The 22362-nt window shown below is 47.3% G+C and overlaps 1 protein-coding gene across 1 annotated transcript in view; it reads right to left on the reverse strand.

The window, feature by feature from the left end:
- The window catches only part of LOC142573273 (chitinase-3-like protein 1), a 372557-nt gene that overhangs the window by 21454 nt on the left and 328741 nt on the right, over positions 1 to 22362 (reverse strand). Inside the window, exon 9 of the mRNA XM_075682907.1 lies at positions 18743 to 18862. Coding sequence (XP_075539022.1) covers positions 18743 to 18862 — 120 coding nt within the window. The remainder of the gene's footprint in view (positions 1 to 18742; positions 18863 to 22362) is intronic.

Genomic DNA, 22362 nt, shown 5'->3' on the forward strand with positions numbered 1-22362 from the left:
CTTTGCAATGTTTATGTCCATTAGTTGCAATGTCTTGAACTTATGGATAAGCTATGATTCTCTGTATTTGCTTTCTCGTTCAGAACGTAAATTTTCCTGTAAGATGTAGAATTTAAGTTGACCAAAGTTATGACCTGGTTGGTTGAAATGCTCGGCGACGGCTTTAGGGAGTTTCTTAGCTGTATGCGCGTGATGTCCGTTACTAATGTCCGATACTAATTAACTGTCCGATACGCTACGATGCCCGATACTAATTAACTGTGCCTTATTTAACTCCGCCATAATTCAGAACAGAAGTCGTAGGCGCGGCGTCCACCAGAAGTCAAGGGTTCGACTCCAGCCAGAGATCGTGGGTTTCAGCGCGTTAGTGAACTCTACCCTAATTAACACCACTGGTCGTGCTGACGCTCCTTCGCCACGGCTTCACGTTTTCTTATAACGAGATTGATGGCCTAATTGGCGTAAATAACACTAAATGTCGGTGGTTCGACTCCCACCAAAGGTCGAAGGTCTTAATTCGTCTTATTTCAGACCACAGGTAGTGATTTCGACTCCGTATGAATTTTGGTGCCATGAGTTTTGGTGCAATTACGCCGGGGGGCGTTTTACTGGACATCAGATTTTTCGTCCCATAAGCCGTCTAAGGCTCCCGTTTTAAGAAAATACATCATATACATAAAACGGCACTGCCTTCCTTATCGTTCATCAACGACAACCCTTAAGTATTACAACAGCACCATTGTGCGTGATTCCCTATTGCATCCCTCCAGTCTCTCAATATTTTCGTTAGTGAAAGGAAACCAAACAATCATGTTAAATGTTTAAAAGTGTATTATTTCCACTTTTATAATTCCTTGATTATTGTCGCTGTATTCATTTTAAGATGTGTGCTGTGACAGAAAAAAGTAATGCCGAAGAGAGCGAGCAAATATAGTGTTGCTCTCATTTTTGAGCATTTTGGTCATATTGCTTGAACCGCCTTGAATTTATATATATATATATATATATATATATATATATATATATATATATATATATATATATATATATATATATATATATATATATATATATATATATACATACGTGTGTGTGTGTTCGTGTGTGTATAGCAACAATACGCAGACAATCTAAGCAACAGCTGGCTCACCATTTATAACACACGAAATGCCCTTCTGGCAGCCAAATATGTCGAACGAAACACCGTGATCCGTTTGCGGTTCTCTAGGTTTGTTCAAGGGTGACCCGTACGTAACGTACGTGGACGTGGCGGCGTACCCTGTAGGGGGCCTCTTCGCAGTAGCCGCCGTGCACGGGAGAGACAACTCCTTGACCCTCGCGGCCTCCGTAAGGGCAGAGACCCCAGCTGCGGCTGAGACCATAGCCGCGGCGCTGGTAATAAAGCAAGAAGACAGGGTAGGCAGGGAAGTCCATGTCGTTACCGACTCGCAACAGGCCTGCCGTAACTTTACGAACGGACGAACACCGCTGCTGGCGGCTCAGATTCTAGGCCCGACGCTGCAAGAATACCATCAAATCACGTGGACGCCGGGTCACGCGGGTCTGGAGGGGAACGAAAGGGCGAACGCCCTAGCTCGAGCGCTAATCAACCGAGCGGGGCAAGACCAATCGTCTCATCAATCCCCACCCTTTACCTTCATGCCCCTGCCATCCAATTACTGCGACCGACTCGAGATCCAGCGACTCAACCGCAGGATTTATCCTCCGCCTCACAAAAAGCTCAGCACTGAAGATGCCGTAGATCTCCGACTTATACAGACTAACACATTTCCAAACCTACACAGATACAGTAAAATGTTCCCACATACATATCGCGGCATCTGCCCCTGGTGCGGCGACACACGCCCTACACTCTTTCACATCTCGTGGGGGTGCGAGGGCAAACCTCAACACTTAAAGACTACTAGCACGTCATTTGAGCGGTGGGAGGTACAGCTGACCGGCGATACCCTGGCGGGACAAGAAGCTCTCGTCCAGCAAGTACGTCGAGCAGCCATGGCCAGTGGAGTCCTGGAATGAGGACACCACCCACTCGACCTCAAGAGCAACCACCTCGATGGTCCGAATAAATGTTTTCTCTCTCTCTCTCTCTAGGTTTGTTAGAGCTCTCTCTCCATATATACGTATATATATATATATATATATATATATATATATATATATATATATTGTAATGGGCGCACTGAACAGTTAGTTCCGATGGTAACGTCTCTTCGTAACCGAGGAGGCAGGTGACGCAGAGCAGGAACAGCTGGTAGCTCGAACGGCTCACACTCGTGCCAAGCACTGGCGATCCGGCTGGCCCACTGGTTGCACAGTAGGCATGGAAGAGACGATCTAGCTGGCCTTGTTCCTGTGCTCTTCTTCTTCATTACAATTACCCCCGGTGCAAAAGCGGAGCCATCGTGGCGACTGACGACGTGGAGACGAGCGGGTCATAGAATTGTTTCAGGCGGCGCACGTGAACAACATCCCGTCTACGGCGGCGCTTGTCGGATGTCAATGTAAGTGGCTCTATGACATAGTTGACGGGAGAGGTCCGTTCGACGATGCGGTATGGTCCATCATACTGCGAGAGAAGTTTTGTCGAAAGTCCAGGCGTGGTAGAAGGCACGGACAACAAGACAAGGGCGCCGGGAGCGAAGTTCGGATTCGTAGCGTCGCCATCACGACTGGCTTTTTGTCGTTGTTGGTCAGCGGAGGTGAACTTTCGGGCTAATTGACGGCATTCCTCGGCGTATCGGGCGACGGCTGAAACGGGAGCACATTCTGACGCGTCTGGTGTATAAGGCAAAACCGTATCGATAGTATGGGAAGGATCGCGACCGTAGAGAAGAAAGTATGGAGAAAATCCTGTGGCACTTTGTGTAGCCGTATTATATGCGTACGTGACAAATGGGAGGATGATGTCCCAGTTTGTATGCTCCGATGAAACGTACATGGCGAGCATATCACCAAGGGAGCGATTGAAACGCTCTGTAAGTCCGTTAGTTTGAGGATGGTACGCCGTGGTGGTCCGGTGAACTATGCGGCATTGAGCAAGCAGAGCTTCAACCACCTGCGACAGAAACACACGGCCTCTATCACTCAGCAGCTCCCGAGGTGGGCCATGACGAAGAATGAAACGATGGAGCAGAAAGGATGCAACGTCACTGGCGGTCGCTGCAGGTAGAGCAGCGGTTTCGGCATAGCGTGTAAGGTGGTCAACTGCGACAATAATTCATCGTTTTCCAGCGGGTGTTAGTGGTAGCGGCCCGTACAGGTCAAGTCCCACACGGTCGAAGGCACGAGCAGGGCACGGAAGCGGCTGCAATAATCCGTGGGCTGGATGAGGCGGAGATTTGCGGCGTTGGCATTGCGGGCACGAGCGGACAAACTTTTGGACAAAAGTAAACATTCCGCGCCAGTAGTAACGTTGCCGCAGGCGCACATACGTCTTCAAAACGCCTGAGTGTGCACATTGTGGGTCAGTATGGAAAGACGCGCACATGTCGGAACGCAAAGTCTTAGGGATAACCAGGAGCCACTAGCGACCATCGGGCTGGCAGTTCCGTCGATACAAGAGTTTATCCCGGACAACAAAATTGACAGCCTGGCGACGCAGGGAGCGGGAGATGGGAGATGCAGGCGAGCCAGAAAGGAGATCCAAAAGAGAGGCCACCCAAGGATCCTTGCGCTGTTCTGATGCGAACGTGTCGATGTCGACCGAGGATACCGCCTCAATGGTGGAGAGGGAGGCCGCGTCGGCAGGCAGCGGAGAGCGGGACAGAGCGTCAGCGTCAGTGTGCTTGCGACCGGAGCGGTATATGACGTGTATGTCGTATTCTTGAATGCGCAGAGCCCAGCGGGCAAGGCGTCCAGACGGGTCTTTTAAAGAGGATAACCAACAAAGGGCGTGATGGTCAGTAACCACATTGAAAGGCCTGCCGTATAAATAGAGGCGAAACTTCCCGAGTGCCCAAACGCTGGCCAGGCATTCTTTTTCTGTGACGCTGTAATTGCGTTCCGCTTTGGTCAGCGCACGACTGGCGTAAGCAACGACGCACTCGGAGTAGCCAGACTTACGCTGCGCAAGGACAGCGCCAAGGCCAATACCACTGGCATCGGTATGCACTTCAGTTGGGGCGGTGGGGTCGAAGTGTCGCAGTATAGGCGGAGACGTCAGGAGACGGTGTAAGGTCACGAACGCGGTGTCGCATGCAGGAGACCAGGAGGATAGGTCGTTGGCGCCACTTAAGAGTTGTGTCAGAGGTGATAATATCGAGGCAAAATTGCGAACAAAGCGTCGGAAGTAAGAACAGAGGCCGATGAAGGCGCGGAGTTCTCTGAGTGTCTTAGGTTTCGGAAATTCTGCCACGGCGCGAAGTTTGGATGGGTCGGGGCAAATTCCGTCTTGTGATACGACGTGACCCAGAATCATGAGCTTGCGCGCGGCGAACTGGCACTTTTTCAGGTTCAGCTGCAGGCCTGCGTTGGTCAAGGACGTCAACACTTGCCTAAGGCGAAGAAGCTGCGTGCTGAAATCAGGGGCGAACACAACGATGTCGTCGAGATAGCACAAACACGTGTTCCATTTTAGGCCGCGCAAGATATTGTCCATCATTCGTTCAGAGGTAGCAGGCGCATTGCATAGGCCAAATGGCATCACATTAAATTCGTATAAACCATCTGGCGTGACGAATGCAGTTTTAGGGCGATCAACTGCTGACATCGGGACCTGCCAGTAGCCCGAGCGTAAGTCCAACGAAGATAAGAATTTAGCGCCTTGCAAGCTGTCCAGAGCGTCGTCAATGCGCGATAGCGGGTAGACGCCCTTGCGCGTTATCTTGTTGAGACGGCGATAATCGACGCAGAACCGAATGAAACCATCTTTTTTTTGTGACGAGACGCTGGAAAAGCGGCTGGGCAATACAACCGTGAGGCAAGCTGCGCACCTGCCCATGTCTTCCCTGAAGGACTGCCAAACGACCTGGAAGCCCTGCAGGAGCTCGTCCGGTTAGTGATCAGGGAAGAGCTCAACAAGTTGCAGACACCTCAGGCTCCAGCTGCACTGTCTATCGTCGACGTTGTCCGGGACGATCTGAAGAATATCATACGGGATCCAGAGCGTGAGCCACAGCTAACGCGGCGCACCCCAACGTACGACGACGTACTCAGGCAACCGGCGGTACGCAGTAGTGGAGCAATTGCGACGACCGTTCCCGACCTGCCAACAGTACGCAGTGCACCTTGTCTACTGGAGCCACCGACTGCATATCAGCCTTCAGCGCGTAGTGTACCTCGTTTTGTGGAACAAAGGCCCCAGAAAAGTGACGTCTGGCGTGACCACGAGCGCAGGCCTCTGTGTTTTCACTGCGGAGAAACGGGTCACCTGTATAGGTTCTGCCCGTACCGTCAAGCTGGATTAAGGGGTTTTTCCTTAAGTGCACCATGCCCTCGAAACGGTGAACGGCCACCAGAGATCGAAGAATACTTGCCCACGCGCCAAAGCCCCACTGCGCCTCGCCAACATCAACCACGGTAACCGGCGCCCATGCGCTATCGGTCGCCTAGCCCACGCGCGACTTCATGATTGCCTAGCCGTCGTTCACCAAGCCCACACCAGGAAAACTGAAGCAAGCGACCTGTGGAGGTGAGGCCGCTGATAACCAGAGTTACGAAGATCCTCCAACGCGGTTCCAGTACGATGACGAGGTAATTCCAGTATACAGTTGCAGGAATGAAACGATTGCATCAGACTTGCGATTGATAATAGATGGATGCGAGCTGAATGCCTTAGCCGACACCGGCGCTGATTATTCGGTAATAAGCTTCAATATGGCGAAACACCTGAAAAAGTTGTGACAGGGTGGACTGGAGCGCAGATACGCTTGGCAGGTGGTCATCTTATTACGCTCCTTGGCCGATGCACCGCAAGACTTACGATAAAAGGCTTCACTTACGTTTTTGACTTTATTCTACCGCCAGAATGTTCACGGGATCTTATATTGGGAAAGGATTTTCTACAAGCCAACGGCGCCATAATTAACCTACGTATGTCCAGTGTGTCTTTCTCGACAGAACAAGCTATACCTAGGAAGCATCGGAGGAACGACGTCTTGCTGCACTACGCGTCGTTGATGATAACGCCACGCTGCTGTGTAATGGTTCTTGTGGAGAATGAAACATTTGCGTGGCGCGGTGGCTTGTTCACTTAAGCGATGGCCGTGGAAATGTCGCACTTACGAATTTCGCACATGAATTCCAGCACATCGCAAAAGGAACAGCTATTGCCTATTTCCTCGAGTTCGGTGTAGCGACCGAATTATGCAGCCTAACGACAACGTCAACTGCCCTGCCAGGGACCAGCAGTGTCGACAGATCAATTACCGGCAAACAGAGAATCTCGGAAGCCGAAAAGAAACAGATATATGCCCTGATCAAGGTTTTTTTCGAATGCTTCTCCAGTTCCTCAAAGGTACGGCGCACGTCTGTTGCAAAGCACAGAATTATAACAGAGGACGCCACCAGACCGGTATGCCAGCACCCGTATCGTGTTTCACCAAAAGAAAGGGAGATCATCAAAAAGCAAGCAGAGGAGATGCTTTCTGATGACGTTATTCAGCCTTCCAGCAGTCCATGGGCGTCTCCCGTAGTGCTCGTTAAGAAAAAGATAACACACTTCGATTCTGCATCGACTACCGTAAGTTCAACAGCGTAACCAAGCGGGATGTGTACCCACTTCCGCGTATCGACGATACGTTAGATCGGCTCCGATGAGCAAAGTTTTTCTCCTCCCTGGATCTCAAGAGTGGATATTGGCAAATAGAGGTGGATGAACGGGACCGTGAAAAGACAGCATTCGTAACCACTGATGGCCTCTACGAATTCGAAGCACTTCCATTCGGCCTCTGTTCCGCGCCCGCAACGTTCCAGCGTATGATAGACTCTGTGCTCGCAGGATTGAAATGGCAGTCATGCTCGGTGTATTTGGATGATGTGGTCGTATTTTCCACCACTTCTGACCAACATCTAGAGCGCTTGCGACTAGTATTAGAAGCTATTCGCGCAGCAGACTTGACAATTAGGCTGGAAAATTGTCAGTTCGGCTTCAATGGACTTCAGTTTCTCGGACACGTCATCAGTGCTGAAGGCGTTCGGCCAGATATCGAAAAGACAGCAGCTGTTGCGAGGTTCCCGACACCCACAGACGAAAAGTCAGTGCAACGTTTCTTGGGTTTATGCGCATACTACAGAAGATTTGTGGACACTTTTCAAAGATTGCTGAGCCCCTTATAATACTGACAAGAGAAGATCAACCTTTCATGTGGAAAAGCGAACAACAAGACGCCTTTCACGAGTGAAGGAAACGCCTGCAAGTTTCTCCTATCCTTGCCCATTTTGATGAGACAGCCGACACTGAAGTTCATACCGATGCGAGTAACGTCGGCCTCGGTGCCGTACTAGTGCAGTGCAATAACGCCCAGGAGAAAGTAATTGCTTATGCCAGCCGTAAGCTCTCGAAAGCAGAGGCAAACTACTCCGCAACCAAGAAAGATTGCCTTGCAGTCATTTGGGCAATATGTAACTTTCGACCCTACCTCTATGGTAGACCATTCAGAGCAGTCAGTGATCACCATTCGCTTTGCTGGCTGGCGAATCTCAAGGATCCATCCGGACGACTAGCAAGACGGAGCCTTAAGCTTCAACAGTATGAAATTACTGTCGTATACCGTTCCGGGAGGAAACACAGCGATGCCGAGTGCTTGTCACGCGCACCCGTCGAGACAACTGTGTCAGAAGAAAAGGATTTCCCGTTCCCTGGCATTGTTGACGCGTCACAAATTGCTCAACAACGAGATTACCCGAAATTGCTTACACTTTTACAGCGCCTGGAGGGACTCGACGTTCAACTCCCGCGTATTTTCTCTGGAGGGCTATCCTCGTTCTGTCTGCGAGGAAGTGTCCTCTACAAGACAAACTTCGAGAACAGCGAGACACATTTTTACTTGTCGTACCCACATCTATGCGAGAAGAAATTTTGCATGCATGTCACGATGAACCGACGTCTGGACACATGGGCGTGAGCCGTACAGTCACCAGGATTCGTATGAAATACTACTGGCCCAAGTTATTAGCATCAGTGCAGCACTATGCCAAGACTTGTCGCGAGTGTCAAAGGCGCAAGACTCCATCCGTAAAACCGGCAGGCCTCCTCCAGCCAATAGAGCCACCGAAAGCCCAATTCCACCAAGTCGGTATGGACCTCCTTGGACACTTACCAACGTCATCTTGAGGCAACAAGTGGATAGTTGTGGCCACGGACTATCTGACCCGTTACGCAGAAACTGATTCCCTGTACAATGCAACGGCTGTCGAAGATGCAAAATTCTTTGTCCACAATATCGTGCTCAGGCATGGCGCTCCCACAGTTGTTATTACCGATCGTGGAACGGCCTTTACTGCGGACCTAATGAAACTCTTGTTGCAAATGACACATACTGATCATAGGCGAACCACGGCGTACCACCCTCAGACAAACTGTTTAATTGAACGCCTCAACAGAACACTGACTGACATGCTTTCGATGTATGTCGACGTTGAACATAGTCTGTGGGACGAAATTTTGCCGTACATCACCTTCGCATATAATACGGCCGTTCAAGAAACAACACGAGTCGCCCCGTTTGAACTTGTGTTCGGCCGAGCAGTAACCCCAACTTCGGATGCTGTGTTGCCGTTAGATGAAGCAAACAATGACTCATCTGAGCTAGACAATTTCTTGCAACGAGCCGAGGAGGCACGACAGATGGCAAGGTACCGAATACGCCGCCAACAACACATCGACTCCAGCCGGTACAACCAGCGCCATAGTGAAGCTCATTACCAGCACGGTGAAAAGGTGTGGGTATGGACCCCAGTGCGACGCCGTGGACTGTCTGAAAAGTTTCTGTGCCAATACTTCGGCCCTTACGAAATACTTCGTCGTATAAGCGACGTCACTTCCGAAGTGAAATCCGCTGGACACGAGAGCCCAAGACGGCGCAACTCCACGGAAGTTGTTCATGTTGTCCTCATGAAACCCTACCAGGAGATGTCATGAAAAAAAAAAGTGAGAGCCCACAGGAACCCCTACTTCCTCTCACGCATCGGGCCGATGCGGTAAGGAGGAGGATAATGCCGCGACAAACTTGGTGACATTCAAGTGGCGCGCCCTTTGAGCGATCTTCGTGGCACAGGCAGCCAGTTGGACCCGGCTCGCATGCGCCAAGCGCGCGAGGTGTGACGGGAGGAGAAAGAGGAAGACGGTTCGAGGCCAGTTTTGAGAACGCAACTTCACGACCGCAGTGACTTTTACTTGTGGGCACAAGTTCGCCCTTAATAAATATCGTTGTTTTATTAACATCGTTACAATATACAGACAAACATACATACATACATACATACATACATACATACATACATACATACATACATACATACATACATTACATACATACATACATATCATTAGAAGCGAAAAAACACTGACAAGGACAACATAGAGGAAATTACTTGTGGTTAATAAACGAAAGAAACGATAAATTATTGGGAGTGAAAGTGGATGAAAAACATCTTGCCGCAGGTGGCGAACGATCCCACAACCTTCGCATTACGCGTGCAATGCTCTACCGACTGAGCTACCGCAGCGCTGCTTCCCCATCCACTTTCTCTGGTGTTCCTAGTAAAACCCCGAGAGTGTTAGCCGGCGCCAGCACTCACAAACCTTCGCGCCGGATGTGGCACGCCCTTCCTGCCGCAGGCGTCACGAGAACATGATCTTTTTGGGTGAAGGCGACCAGTTAGTAAACCCACACGTGCTACCTGTAGGCATCAATTTTGCCGGATACGAGACCCTCATTATGTAATACACAAGAAGAAAGGGGGTTCACGTAAGTGGATCCACTTTGAGTGGGTAAAGTGGATCGACTGTCATTTCCAATAACTTATCGTTTCTTTATTTCATTTATTAAGTACGAGCAATTTCCCCTATGTTATCCTTTGGGTCAGTGTTTGTTGGCTTCTTATGATATGACTAATAAAAATTGGGCCCCTCGGTTAACCCCTTTCTTCGCGTTTATTACATAACGAAGGTATCGAATCCGGCAACATTGATACCTTCGGGTAGCATGTGTGGGTTTATTAACCGGGTGCGTTCACCCAAAAAGATCACGTTGTCGTGAGGCCTGCGGCAGAAAGGATGTTCCGCAGTCGCCGCCAAGGTTTGTGAATGGTGGCGCTGGCTAACACCCCCAGGTTTCTACTAGGAAATATAAATACCCAAGAAAAACGAAGGGGGAATGGCGTCGTGGTTGCTCAATTGGTAGAGCATCGCAGGCTTAATGTGAAGGTTGTGAGATCGTTGCCCACCTGCGGGAAGTTGTTTTTCATCCACTTGCATTTCCATTAACATATTGTTTCGTTAATCAAGTTATTAGTCACAAGAAATTTCCCCTTTGTTGTCTTTGGCGGCAGTGTTTGTTGGCTTCTTATATGACTAATAAAAATCAGGGCACTCGGTTAACATCCTATATATACCTATATATATCGGGCTCGTCGTATGCCTGCGACGAGCCCGACCACCACTACCCTCCGGCAAGAACCTCTGAGGTGCACCACCTTGGCGCCGCTGTCGTGCCCAACTGCGCCTCGACAGAGAAATACGCAAGCTGCCTTGCGCAGACGCCGGCTGACCGCCTGTTACCATTTGCTTCTCCCCAGACGGTGGAGAGCGCATGACCACCACCTCTTCTGCGTCGTCCAAGCACCGGGCGTTGCATTACAAAGCGAAACCCAACCGGTGTCCTAACCGGTGACCTGCTGCATCACAAGCATGCAGCAGGTCACCGCTGCTACTGTAACAGGGCAGCCTACGCAAGTCCGAATGACGAGGCGAAAACTTGGCGACCCTATGATGCTACACCGTCGTACCGCTGCAGCTACGCCCTCGAGGGTTTTGACAGGTGTGGTCGTCACCTTCCTCGCTGTACACCTCGCATGCGAGCCATTTTCGCCCCCATCGGTCTCGAACTCTGCGTCGGCATCCGACACCGTACCATCAATTTCAGAGGCAATGACTGCTTTCTCTCCTCAGCAATCGTTGACGTGGCTTTCGCGCTCTTCAACGATTAAGAGCTGTGAGGCACCAGCTCCTCTCGTTCTAGACGTTCTACTATTCCAGACTCACGACAGGACCATGGACCAGATAGTTCCTTACCATCCGGTGCCACATCTGCAGTTCGCAGGGTAGCTATTGGCCGAAGGTGCGGTCCTTCGCGTCATCCTCATCGACATCTTGTTCAAAGAAGATGAAGAAACCAACAACGCTGAGACCAACCCCAATCACACCGTTCGTCTGCCGCTTCCAGTGGTGCTGTTCTTGCCTCCCAGGGATTTTGTCAAAGATTTAGTAGCTGTTTTTTTTTCTGTTACCGATTGCCAACTGTTCAACTGTTTTGCTAGTCTCATTATTATTTAGCTAATCAGAACACGCAGATGCCCTTTTCATCACCAGGGCCAGGGGCCTTCCCCTGGTCCACTTCTATTCATCCGCAGGAGTTACCTGTGCATCGTTTTGTACGCAACTGCGTCACATCATTTCCTGTGTCTCTTGTTCCAACCAATGACGGAGTCATACAGATGAAGAATCCAAAAGCGATTCAGGAGGAATTGCGATCGGCGACGCCCCATTTCCAGAACATCACTAAGGTCCGCCAGTTTGGCAGAGGTGGTATCCTCTGCTTTTCTGCAGACCAGTCCTGCGTAGAAGACTTTTTAAAGTGTTGGCTGTACGCCGCCAATCCGGTGAGCCCATATAATCCTCTCCACTTGGCATGTTTGAAAGGACTTGTCCGCGGCGTCGACGTGAACATGAAAACGGCAGAAGTATTAGAGACGTTTTCACCGGCGGGTGTAATTTCAGTTTATTGGTGTGGACGTGTGGTCGAGAAAAACAGGATCCCCACCTAGTCGGTCATAGCCACATGTGCAGGGACAATGCGACCATAAGAGATAAAGGGATGGCCTCTAATCTACAGAGTGCAACCTTTGTCCCTCGTCCTCCAATGTGTGAAGTCCTGGTGCTACGGACACACCTTAAAAGGATGTGCATCTGCTTCCAGGTGCCGAATTTATGGTGAAGAGCACAATTCTAGTGAATGCAAACGCAAGGAAAAAAGGTGGTGCCTCGGTAATGACGCGCACTCTGCTGATTATTCTAACTGCTGAGGAAAAGACGGGGAATTCAAACTCTGGAAATCGTTAAACGAAGACGTTGTTCCCGTAGAGAAGCCGTAACTGAAATTCTTACTAGGACACAGGTATACGCCGGTGTCACAGCCAGCCAGGTGACAGCAACGGATGCGTCTCTTTCACTTTCTATTGCTGATGCCATCGAAAGGGCAATGGAAAAAGCTAGGGAACGCCTAGCTGGAAACCATTGTGAGTCCTTGACACAAATTCTAACTAGCCAGATGGCGCAGATATTCGGAAGAACAACAGCAGTTGGTGTAACTTCTCAAACAACTGACTGTCCACGTCCTTCAAAAGAAGAAGTAACCGCCAATAGGACGTCCCAAGATGCTCAAATTGTAGGCCCATCCGTCGCTTTCAACCGGAGCCAATGCGCAGGCTTCAATGATAACACACAGGGCACAGAGGAAATGGACATGGATCCTCGGTCGTTAAAACGATGTAGATCCCCTTTGTGTAAAAAAGCTACGACTCTAACTCAAAAGCAAAAAAAATATCTGAAAGGCAGCATTACAAAGGAAGATTTTTTCAAACAAAGCATTTTAAGTGATACAGTTACTCAGTCCATACTTTCGCAACCATAGGTCTCCTCAAAATTCTTCATTCGAATTGCCGATCGATTCACTCTGCAGCAACAGATTTATTGTATTCATCATCGAAATTCTCCCCGCATATTATTGCTTTGCAAGAAACTTGGCTTTCAGGACATCAATGTTTTCAGTTGAATAACTAGCGATCTTTCGGACCGGACCGTCCATTGAAGGGCGGAGGTTTAGCTTTCTTTATCACTAACAGAATTAGCCTTAAGGCAAAGATTTCATATCAACATATGTCTCCCAAAAGTTCAATTTTTTAATTAAATATTACCATTCAAGGGTGTCTACCTTTTTCGTGAGCGAATTTATACTGTCCGGCGGGTGTGCGGAACACTCGATGTTTGGACTCAGCAGTGTCTTCATGGTGTAAGGAAAAAATTCTTGTTGGAGATTTCAACTCCCATCACACGTGCTGGGGCTTTCGACCTCACCAATGTGGAAAACGCTTGTGGGATCGGATAACAGATAATAATCTGTCTTGTCTGAACTCTAGAATTCCTACATATATTTGTAAACAGTCCCGCTCCGCATTGAATTTAGCTTTCTTATGTTCGTCCCTCACTTGCTCATCATGGACAGCCTTGGACTGTGCGACCAACAGTGACCACTTTCCGATAATGCTTGAAATTACCTGTCCGACTATGCCATCATGCTCCCAGGTACGCGTATTTGTAGATTATAATAAATTAAAATTCGATCTTAAAGTACATTTGGCTTCTTATTCTAAAGAGCATGAAAACACCAAGGCTATGAAACTTTGTGCCGTAATTCAAAAGAATATACAAAAAGGCGGAATTTAGTGTTACATCTGCAAAGCAAACATCTTGTAACCCTTTGTGGAATACAGACTGCACGCGAGACCACCGACGCCGACAGGCAGCTTGGAAGCAGCTCCTCTACAACCAGTGCCCCAAAAATTGGTCTGATTACAAGTTTCACGCTGCTGTATTTAAACGAACGGTTGCTCAAGCTAAAGAAAAGTACAATAGGAAACACTATGATTTGCTTTCTAAATCTAAAACCAAAAATCTTTTTTTTTTCGATATATGAGATATCGGAAAATTTTGCCATCGCCAACTAATATCCATTATGTCAATCTGTCTCCCGACGAAGTTAGAACATTTCTTGAACTCCTTGCTAAAGGCATGGAGAGTAGATTCACGTCATCGATCTGCTATATTTTGCAAAAATTAGCCCCATCATCAGTTTACTGAAGTTACATTGCCTGAATTAGCCCAAGGGATTCGAAACTTACCCTTCTCAGCCCCTGGTCCTGATGGAATTACCGTTTACATAATAAAAATTTCATTCGATCTACTTCCTAGAGACCTTCTAAACGTTATAAACTATTCCTTACACAAAGCCTGGATACCTTACAAATGGAAAGTAGCTCAAGTAATCCCGACACCTAAAAACAAGCAGTAGGCTATTTCTCTTACTTCTAATATAGTCAAGTTCATAGAGACGGTATTACATTGCAGAATGACTATCTGGATGACGGATAATTTATTGTTAAGTCCAAATCAAATAGGCTTCAGAGCTCATTGTTCAATATGATGTGCCCATACTGATTTAGAGAGCCGCATCAAACTTGCCCGGAAAGAGAGAATATGCTGCTTTGGTGAAATTAGATATAGCTAAAGCTCATGACAGCGTTGAACATTCAATTTTACTGGATATTCCGCAGCGTCGTAATTTCCCAAATTATATTACTGCATGGTTCGCAGAATTATTGCGATCAAGATAACTTTATTGTTTCAAGAACGGAGTTTCCTCGTCTAAATTTAGACCGACCCGAGGTGTTCCCCAAGGAGCGGTCCTTTCCCCACTTTTATTTCATGCGTTAATGAGCTCCGTCCTCACTTGTCCGGACGTGCACATTCACGTGTATGCAGATGAAATTGCATACGCTGCGGCCGACACTGACATTAACACTTTATACCAAAAATTACAAAGTTACATGAGTATGCTAGAGGTATGACTTCAGACAACTTATATCTCATTAAAAGTCAGCAAAAGCGCAATTACAGTGTATACGCTGATGGATACGGTTTGAATTTCTATAGCTTATAAGCAAGAACCCATTCCACAGGTTGAGTCTCTAAAATATTTGGGAAGCACATATAATAGAAAACTCAACTGCAGTCCACACACAGAAAGCGTAGCGGGTAAGGCACAGCGTGTGTTAGGTATTCTGCGCAGAATGAGTGACCGTCAATATGGATTACGTAGGGACTCACTGTTGATTATTCATAGAATGTATATGCGCCCCACATTGGAATGTGGGGGTGTCTTGTCCTCAGGCGGCCCTGCTTATAAAATAAAGCATCTGGTTCTTTTGGGGCGTGAGGCCCTACGCCTGTGTCTGGGACTCTCCAGCTTCGTGGCTATTAATGTTATCTATCAAGAAGCGCACTTTCCAACATTGCCCTGCAGATTTCGCATCTTAACAATTCAAGCATTTTTAAAATTTGACAGCTTGCTGCTTAGACGATCTCAATACGCCTTTATTGATGATCCAAATTCATTCTTCCTTGCTCATTGGCCTCGCTTTCACACTCCACAATTAGAGAGCCTGAATGTGAACATTCCAGAGGTAATTCCATCAACCGAATCAAATCAGAATAATAAGATGAATTTTGATGACGTTTTCCCCTAAACTCTAAGTTTCAATCAGCCACTTTTTTTTAAAGAACCTGTTGCAAGATTACCTAGCACACGTACAAACAAATAACATAATAGCTACAGACGCTTCAGTAATCAACGAAAAGGCGGGTGTAGGCATTCTTTCAATTCTACTTGGCTGGTCATTCTCCTTGAGACTGCCAAATTTCACACCCGTTTTTGAAGCCGAACTTTTAGCAGTGATTTTAGCGATTCGGAAACTCTCTTCAAACTCAATAAGTGCGGTTATTATAACAGATTCCCTTTCGGTCTGTACTACGCTTACAGCTTCATCCAATTCGGCAACTCTAAAGACGTTTCTAACATTAGTTCCTCCACAGTTGAATTCTCTAAAACTATTATGGGTACCTGGCCACTGTGGCTTACATTCAAATGAAATTGCAGAATCATTAGCGCGAGCATCCCTGAGTGGACCTATAATGCCGGTTATTCCAGTACTGGCGCACATATGAGCAATTAGATATAGAAAATATTCAATTCATACAGATGTCAATGAAATAATAACAACATGGACAGAATATCAGCACCTAAAATTTTCGTGGAAAATCTAGTGGTGCCCATCAAGACAATCAGAAGTATTGATCACGATATTAGGCTGCCGTGTCCCTCCGTTAAACCTATATTTACACAGGACTGGTCTGACGCTATCGCCGCTGTGTCCATACTGCCAAGAAATAGAATTATTAGATCACTGCTTTTTCGTATGTGGGCGATACAAATTGTTAAGAAACAGACATCTAGAACTTGCGCTTGCTAAATTAGGGTTAATGTTATCATCAGAAATCATACTATCTTTCGGTGCGTCAATTATAGCTGTCAGCCGCGGGGATGTGTTTGATGCCGTTTGCGGTTACATACAATCAACAAAACGGATAACTTTTTTATTGTTCTCTTGTACTTTATTAGTTCGTATAGGTTTCCCTCGTTTTCTTTCTTATTTTTTTTCATCGTATAAGTAACACTTCAGAAGAATCGGCAATCGCTTCAGCACGCAATTATTGGCCAATCCTCCAGTGTGGGTATGAGCCATAACATGAGGCCACCATCATCATCGTCATCATTAGCTGAGATAATCATCGAAGGTCTTCTTGTGGTGCCGAAGACAGCCTGTCAAACGCGTAAGAGACCAGAGGCTTCGTCGCTAGACACAGCCCTGCCTGGAGCCACCTCTCCATAGGCGACGACACCGCTCTTGCAGTCGCCCACGACACGGTGACCAGGAAATGCCCTTCGTTTCATCATCGAACATGCACGACTCGGCGGAGACGGCATTTTGCCAAATTCGGCCGATGTGAGTTATTGGGTGAAGCATGCTTCGCCCGTGTCAACGCTGCGAAGATGCACCCGACGAGCGAGAAGATGGTTTCCCTGCTTGCACGGCATGTCGGTGCGGCCGGTCGCTGTTCAATGTCCCCAATTTCATGGCACGCTTTCTAAACTGCGACCGCCGCGAAACAACCAATGCTGCCTACTAGGTAACTCCTCATTCCCAGAGCCATTTGCGGCATCGTGGTCAAATTTACAGAACAGAAAAACGGCACTTGGTCGCCGGTGCTCCGACGGCAGGCATAAGGAATGAGGGCAGAGTAAAGCAGGCAGGGCCGGCCTCTTGTCTGCTTCTCTCCTATACAATATATATATATATATATATATATATATATATATATATATATATATATGTATAGATAGATATCGCACTTAAGAAATGGAAATCAGTTCGCGCCTTGTGGCCAGGGGTATGCCCCTGTTTTCCGGGAACGAGTACGTGTGTCAGACGGGCAAGTGCCTCATCTATGGGTTGCGTTAGCGCCGAGGTACCGCTGGAAAACTGCTTTGTCTAGCAATCTTGATGCGCATAGCGCTTGCTGCGGATGCAAGCCTCTGTTTAGCCCTTCTCTTTCGCTGGCCCGAGAGAGAAACAAATCATCAGGGAAAGGCAGGGAGGTTAACCAGGCTGAGCCCAGTAGCCTACCCTGCTTTGAGGAAAGGGAAAGGGTATTGAAAGAGGAGAAGGAAGATACAAGTTCATAGTTGGCACAATTACACAGACAAGCGTTCATCACTGAGTTGGCCACATGTGGTTGTACAGGCTGGTGTATTTCAATAAAAAAAGAAAGAAACCCTATATGTGACCAACTCACCAGGGAAATACTAGCAGCGCTAGGAATTAAACTCTTATGGAAAACTTGTGTCAGTTGCTCATCGGTTGCATTATAGGAAAAAGAAGTGGAGTTCTTGTCGTGTTAGCAACATGTGTGACTTGAAATTGCAGGGTTTATGTGGTTATGTGACCCTCTTACTTTAATGTCTTGTGGTTAAGTGACTTTCAAATCACGTGTAATAAACCATCTGTCCACGTCCGTGTGTCTTTCGCTCTGAAGTATACATGAGTAGAGTACGCGTTCGTTTCCAATCTGACAGAAACAGATATGTATATAATACTCGAAAAAGAAAAAAGAGACGAGCTTATGGCATATGTTTGTCGTGACGTTTCGGTCGGAGGGCCAGCCTTCGGCGCGCGCGCGCGCACGCACGCACGCACGCACGCACGCACGCACGCACGCACGCACACACGCACGCACGCACACACACACACACACACACACACACACACACGCACACACGCACACACACGCACGCACACACGCACGCGTCCTGCACCCTGTCCGCCGTGGTTGCTGAGTGGCTATGGGTGTTGGGCTGCTAAGCACGAGGTCGCGGGATCGAATCCCGGCCACGGCCGCCGCATTTCGATGGGGGCGAAATGCGAAAACACCCGTGGACATTTTTGCCTTTATTTTTGCCTTTGATTTCAGGAATGCCGGGGAAGCAGTCGGCCGGGGGCGAAATGCGAAAACACCCGTGGACATTGATTTAGGTGCACGATAAAGAACCCCAGGTGGTCGAAATTTCTGGAGTCCTCCTTTACGGCATGCCTCATAATCAGAAAGTGGTTTTGGCACGTAAAACCTCATAATTTTTGACTGCTACACCCTATCTTATCATTATTTACTGAGAGCCTTTTGGGAAGATCTAATAAGGTGGCCATCTGTATGCCACAGTATCCGATTAATAGTGCAATACAGGATGGAGGAATCAACAGCGCGCAGGCACGTAAAACCATGCAACGCAATATCTTTACATGGCCAGAAAATAACGATTCCACTTACCTTTAGCACGGTGCTCTCGACGCTCTCGTAAGAAATCCAAATGTCCCCTAAGTATGCGTGTGGCGCATAAGCCGTCTTGTCCATGACGGTCATGGCGCCTCTCTTCAGTAACTGGCACACCTGGCGCATTCAGAACGACAGGGAATCCCTTCATAATCAATGCAGACGATTTGTGTTGAGTTAAACGTTTAATGATGTATGCTGTCTGTGCGAAAACTTTTAAATGTTTGCCGTAATGGGATCACTTACAAAAAAAATAGTAATATGCGGGCTTTACGATACATACCGTTACCTTTACCTCAATTTCAATTGAAACACTTTTTTTACGCAGTCTCCGCATCGTGGGTGGACTGAAATAAAACCTGATCTATGGAGCAAATTAAAAGAGGGTTTACTGGACTGTTCTGATTTCGTTTTTTATAATACTTCAACTCTGAAATGATTCCTTATTTTAACTGATGAGAGGGGCTAATCAAAATTAATATAACAGATATGTGGTAAAATTGGGAGCCGACAAATACAGAGCCCAAAATTGAAAACTGAAGGCAGCAAATAAAGAAAAGCCAAGTTATTCACACAGAAAAGGCATACTATCTCTGAAATATGATACGCAAATATTTATGCCGAACTGGTCTCACTGCGCACTGCACTAAGCTGTGCGCATTCGTGCGCACAACATGGCAGAGCTGCCGAGCTTAATAACTTTACGTTTTCAATCTAGCCTTTATCCATCGACACACCAATTGGCGCAGTGCAATATCAGCATTACCAGTTCTACAGACCACCAATATCTTCAATATGACCTCAACTTAAGTAACGATTGGTGTGACAAATGGCTAATTAATATAAGTGCAGCGAAATGCAAAGTAATGTCTCCAAAGCTTTCCTACAGTATAACAAGCAGCACACTACATGAGGTCTCTTCATTTAAGTACGTCGGCACCACCCTCACTCCAAACCTTTCCTGGTCTCCCCATATTACTGACGTGTGCGCCAAAACAGCTACGTCATTGGGGTATTTAAGTCGAAACCTCCGACACTCGCCTTCTGTTATTCGTAAGCTTGCTTTCCAAAGGTTGGTCCGTCCACAACTCGAAGTTTCCTCATCAATCTGGTCCCTCTATAAAAGCTATTTAACTAACATGTGAGAAGGTATTCGAAATAGAGACACTAGCTCTAATTATCAAAATCATAAACACCACTCAAGCGTAACGCAAGTTACAGTCACCCTTTCTTTAGCACAGTTAAGTAACGCCGTGCAAATTTTGCAAATTTCTTAAATACGTTTATCAGTTTAACCAAAATTTTTTAGGCACAGAAACGTCACCCCAGACGTCACGTAGCCTACACAATAACATAAGCTTCACGCGCATTTACAGCAATACTGGCGCATTTAACTCATCGGCGCTTCCTCGTGTCATACGGTTATAGAATAGCCCACAGAATAATCACAGAAGCTAACCAGTGAAATTTGAATCGTCACTTATTTCTCGTATCACCAGCTAACCCTAGATCTTCCTGACTCATCATGTGTAGTGACTCTTGGTTTGCTCGGCTGACCGCGCAGCTACGCACACACTTGTGCACATGGCGTTCCCGTCACAAAATGTTTTACAAGTGCTATCTTATCAGTTATTTTTGATGATTCAAAAGTTTGTTCATATGTACGCTTTTGACGTTACCTTTTTGTGTTACCCGTTACTGACTTATTTAATCAGCGCGCCCTCCCCGAATGTATCGTATTTTTTATAGTGTTCCCTTTGCTCTGTTGTAGCATGCTTTGCTTGTTTATTATTTTTCTGTGTATGTTTTTATGAAATTTCGCTACCTATTGTTTATATAACTTGCACTACGTCCCCCTTACTCAATGCCCATTGGACCACGTAAGGTACATTCAAACAAACAAAAATTAATAAATGAATAATAATTACATGCGCCAGTAAACTTCATCAGTTACTTTTTGTCCACTTCAATCTCATTATAGTATGCAAGATACGAAAACATGAAGAACATACAGAACAAGAAGGAGCGTTACTCTATTTATTCAAAGCGCGCAGGTTCGCTCGTTTAGTCTGTGTGATGTGCGGGGTCTATTTGGTGTGGGTTGCTGCAGATGGTGCAACGTGTCTGGCAAAGCCAGTAGCCGAGCCGAGATCGTCAGCCACTCCTTCCGTTTCAGGGAGCCTCGTTTTGTTTTGCTGTCTCCCCGCGATGAATATGTCATTCAGGCTGCAGCCGCTGACGTTGGTCCTTTGAGCAGGCGTTTTGCAATCCTGTGTACCTCAATCCTCATTAAAGCGTGTAATACATTGCGGGCCATTCTGCCTTCCTTCGTAGCCTAGCGCTGTCGACTACGAACCTCTACCAAGTCACTCAACCACGCCATCTTAAGAAGTACGGCCAGTACGCCTTTTCAACGCCAATCGGCATTGTACTCACACCTGAAAATATTCCTGTTATTTGCAACTCGTTTGTCTTTACACCTTGTCAAAAGAAAAGCGCGCCCATTATTGCAAGAGTTCTGAGAGGATTGACATCCAGCCCACAACTGAGGTGAAACCCACGCGTAGCGCTCACTCACCTAATCTGTGCGCCAAGCCTCGTTTTGCGGTCCATCATGCCAAGATTTATTTGGGATCAGCTTGACTCATCGACCGTATCGCGGCTCAGATACGACCTTATGTGCGAAGAATTGACCCGACGCGAGTTAGACAGCGCCGGTTCTAAGGAAGAGCTATTCAGTGTCCACAAGTCGCTATTCACCATTGTCGTGAGACAACGCCGCTGTCATGCGTGGATAGGGTGGCGGCGGTAATTAAAGTTTGAAACTTAATCCGGCGCCGGTCCAAATTCTGGAACTTCTGTTTGAAGAGCTGCCACACCCCTCACCTGAAGTTTTCACAGTACCAGGCCTGTCGGAGCCGATTGCCTGCCTTGATGACTCTCCAACACAAAACGTTAGTATCTGGGTTAGTGACGCCTGCCTTGTAAAGCAACTTGTCGCATGGAATGGCGCTGCCAACCGTCCCATTGGCGCAAGCAAACTACAAGGCACACCACAGGAATTGACACCTCCCTTTCGAAATTTTTAATTAACCATCGCAAACATGCAGCAGCGGCCTGAAGGAGGCATTTCCGTTAGAGCTGACCATCATCAAGCAGCTGGAATGCGCCATATAGATTCGAGAAAGCCTAGACAAGGACCGACAGAAGTACGCTTACACAAAGCTGGGTGTCACTGACAGCTGACTTTCATCCTTACCGACGTCTAGAAGATTGATTACCTTCTGAAAGGTCATAAAGAGCCACATCTCAATGCCACCATTGTGACAAACAGGCCGGCCACATAGCGTGACTTGATGTCCACATGTACAAGCCTAGACAGGTGCACTCAGCAAGCTCAAGGTATGGCAAGTGTAATGTCAGCCGTACTTCCACAGAGGCATACCCCAATCATCTTAAAGAAGCAAATGTGAGCACTAGCAGTACGACTTTGAGCCACCAGCTTCGCCATCAGCTACAACAGCACAGCCGACAGCTTATAATTGAATTGCGCAATGAACAGCAGGAAAGGAAATACGAAGTCATTTCTGCATAATAATCTGCTCCAGCATTTTGGA

The sequence above is a fragment of the Dermacentor variabilis genome, chromosome 2 (assembly GCF_050947875.1).
Source record: "Dermacentor variabilis isolate Ectoservices chromosome 2, ASM5094787v1, whole genome shotgun sequence".
In the NCBI taxonomy this organism is placed as follows: Eukaryota; Metazoa; Arthropoda; class Arachnida; order Ixodida; family Ixodidae; genus Dermacentor; species Dermacentor variabilis.